Genomic DNA, 2,237 nt, shown 5'->3' with positions numbered 1-2,237 from the left:
GATAAACATTTTAAACGTACTTACTATATAATTTATACTATATAGTTCTATTTCCTTAATAAGGAATTTGTGGCAAATATAAACACGTGTTAAGCTTAGAAATGACATAAAAATCTTTAGCTGACAATAAGTTTTCTTAAATCAGCAAGTTAAAAATGTTTAAGGTTCTTTCTTATATAGTGCGCCAAATTTATTATCTTTCGGACTATATGACATTGTTATTTGTAGAATGTTTGACGTTAGATATAGTTACTATGATAGGTTTAATAGCGTCGTCTTGATGTATTGATTAATATTGCAGTAATACTTGTCGGTATTTGTATGATCCTTTTATTCTATTTTGTTTTGGATTTTGATGAAAATGGCTGTGAATGTTGCCAATTCTGCTTAACGAATGCGCTATTTGTAACGAGACATTGAAAAATCCTAAACTATTATCGTGTAACCATACATATTGTGAGCTTTGTATAAATACTTGGATTTCTAAATCAAAAAAGAATTCTGGTATAGAATGTCCATTATGTCGACAAGTTACACCGCCCCCAAAACCTTGTGTAGGCGCAGCATTTTGGGCATCTATGTTACCGGACTTAACAGCTGGAAAAGAAATTGATGTTCTGTGTAAACCTTGTGAGTCAATACAAGAGCGAAATGCGGCGAAGTTTTATTGCCTGGAATGCAAAGAATACATGTGTGTTTTCTGCCGTGTGTCTCATACAAAATTTAAAGTACTCAAATCTCACAGGACGGTTGAACTTGACAGTCATGACGAGAATAGTATTCAGTCGTTCAAAGAGTACAGTAAGCTCCTTATGTGTGACTTACATCCTGTGAAAGAGATAGAATTCTTCTGTGAAGACGACGATGCTTTATTTTGTTCAACCTGTGCATTCCTTCATCATAGATCATGTTACAGTGTTAAGGAAATAAAGGCAGATTATGCGGAAATCAAGACAGTAAAACCACTTTCGGCTATTTCTAAAAACCTAAAAACAATTAGAAAAAAAGTAGAAGAGGTTTCTGCATTTCATAATAAAAACAATGAGTTACTTGTAAAGAATGAGCGTGAAATAACTGCAAAATTAAAAGCATCGGAACAAAATATTCTAAGAAGCTTAAAAAGTTTTCACGGCGAAGTCATAACCAAACTGAATGAAAAGAATAGGCCTTACAAGACGACCAATGATGAAAAAATAAAGATTTGCTGTGAAATTATTGAGAATCTGAAAAGGGCTGAAAACACAGCAAAAGATACAATGGGCGTGGCATCAGGTAGTGCAGAATACGTCATCATGTCAAGAAGGCTTGAAAAAAGGTACGATGAAATTCAAAATCAAATAGAGACACACGAGCTAAGTACAAATACTTCCAACAAATACATGTTCGAATTCAATGAAGACTTTTTCAGATCGCTCAACCAGATTGAGACGTATGGATGCTACAAAGAAACAAAATGTCCCCGTCTAATCATTGAATTCTCAACAACGGTTAACAAATCAAATTTTGTTCCAACCAAAGCGATGAAAATAAGCTCAAAATTAGCAAGACGAAAAACCTACTTTCCGTCTGCTTGTTACATGTTTGATGATAAAGAAGAAAGGGTGGTTTTAGCAGACTAAAGGAAAAAGCGTCTGGTTATTCTGTCAGGAACTGGAAACGAAGATACTGTCAAACTAAACTTCGACCCATACGCAATCTTGATCACTAAAAAGAGCCTGTATGTTTCTTTTCCACATGAGAAGAAAATACGAAAAATATGCCATAAAACGTTCTTTCGAGCAAGTTGGTGAAATTCGAACTAAGCATAAGTGTTATGCTATTGATTTCCTGTTGAAAACAAGCGAAAGCAAGATTGTTGTATCCTTATATGACGAAAAAACCTGGAGTCTGGCTATATACAGAGAAGATGGTTCCACTGAAGTTAGTTGCCTTAAAGGAGACGCTTCTCAGAACCCTTTCACGTCACTTTGGTATTTCAAAATCATTGAAGGCTGTGTGTATTGGTCATGCCAAGAGGTCTTATTTGAATACAGAAACAAAGAGCTCAAACGTCCAGGCGGTATTGGTATTGACTCTGAAGAAAACATTTACGTTTGTGGAATGGCGTCCACAAATATACATGTCCTTTCAAAAAAAAGGAAAGCTTATTAGCGTTGTTAAGCTTGATGAAGATTTTGTGCCAACATTTATTGCATTCAGTGACAACGGTGCGGATTTGGTGTTTCTTGGCAATGCAA

The 2,237-nt window shown here is 35.1% G+C and overlaps 1 protein-coding gene across 1 annotated transcript; it reads left to right on the top strand.

Annotated features, from left to right (window-relative positions):
• The first annotated feature begins 371 nt into the window (after nucleotides 1-371).
• On the top strand, nucleotides 372-2,011 carry LOC132737204 (E3 ubiquitin-protein ligase TRIM56-like). The gene has a single exon (XM_060724464.1). It carries the CDS (start codon nucleotides 372-374, stop codon nucleotides 1,617-1,619), a length of 1,248 nt encoding a protein of 415 aa, XP_060580447.1. The 3' UTR covers nucleotides 1,620-2,011.
• The last annotated feature ends 226 nt before the right edge of the window (nucleotides 2,012-2,237 follow it).

The sequence above is a fragment of the Ruditapes philippinarum genome, unplaced genomic scaffold (genome assembly GCF_026571515.1).
Source record: "Ruditapes philippinarum isolate M1 unplaced genomic scaffold, ASM2657151v2 ctg4985_1_1_1_1, whole genome shotgun sequence".
In the NCBI taxonomy this organism is placed as follows: Eukaryota; Metazoa; Mollusca; class Bivalvia; order Venerida; family Veneridae; genus Ruditapes; species Ruditapes philippinarum.
This window is presented reverse-complemented; position numbering and strand designations above follow the sequence as displayed.

What these genes read in the sequence shown, in the direction of transcription:
- LOC132737204 (XM_060724464.1), top strand. Translation starts at nt 372, where the DNA reads ATGTTGCCAATTCTGCTTAACGAATGCGCTATTTGTAACGAGACATTG.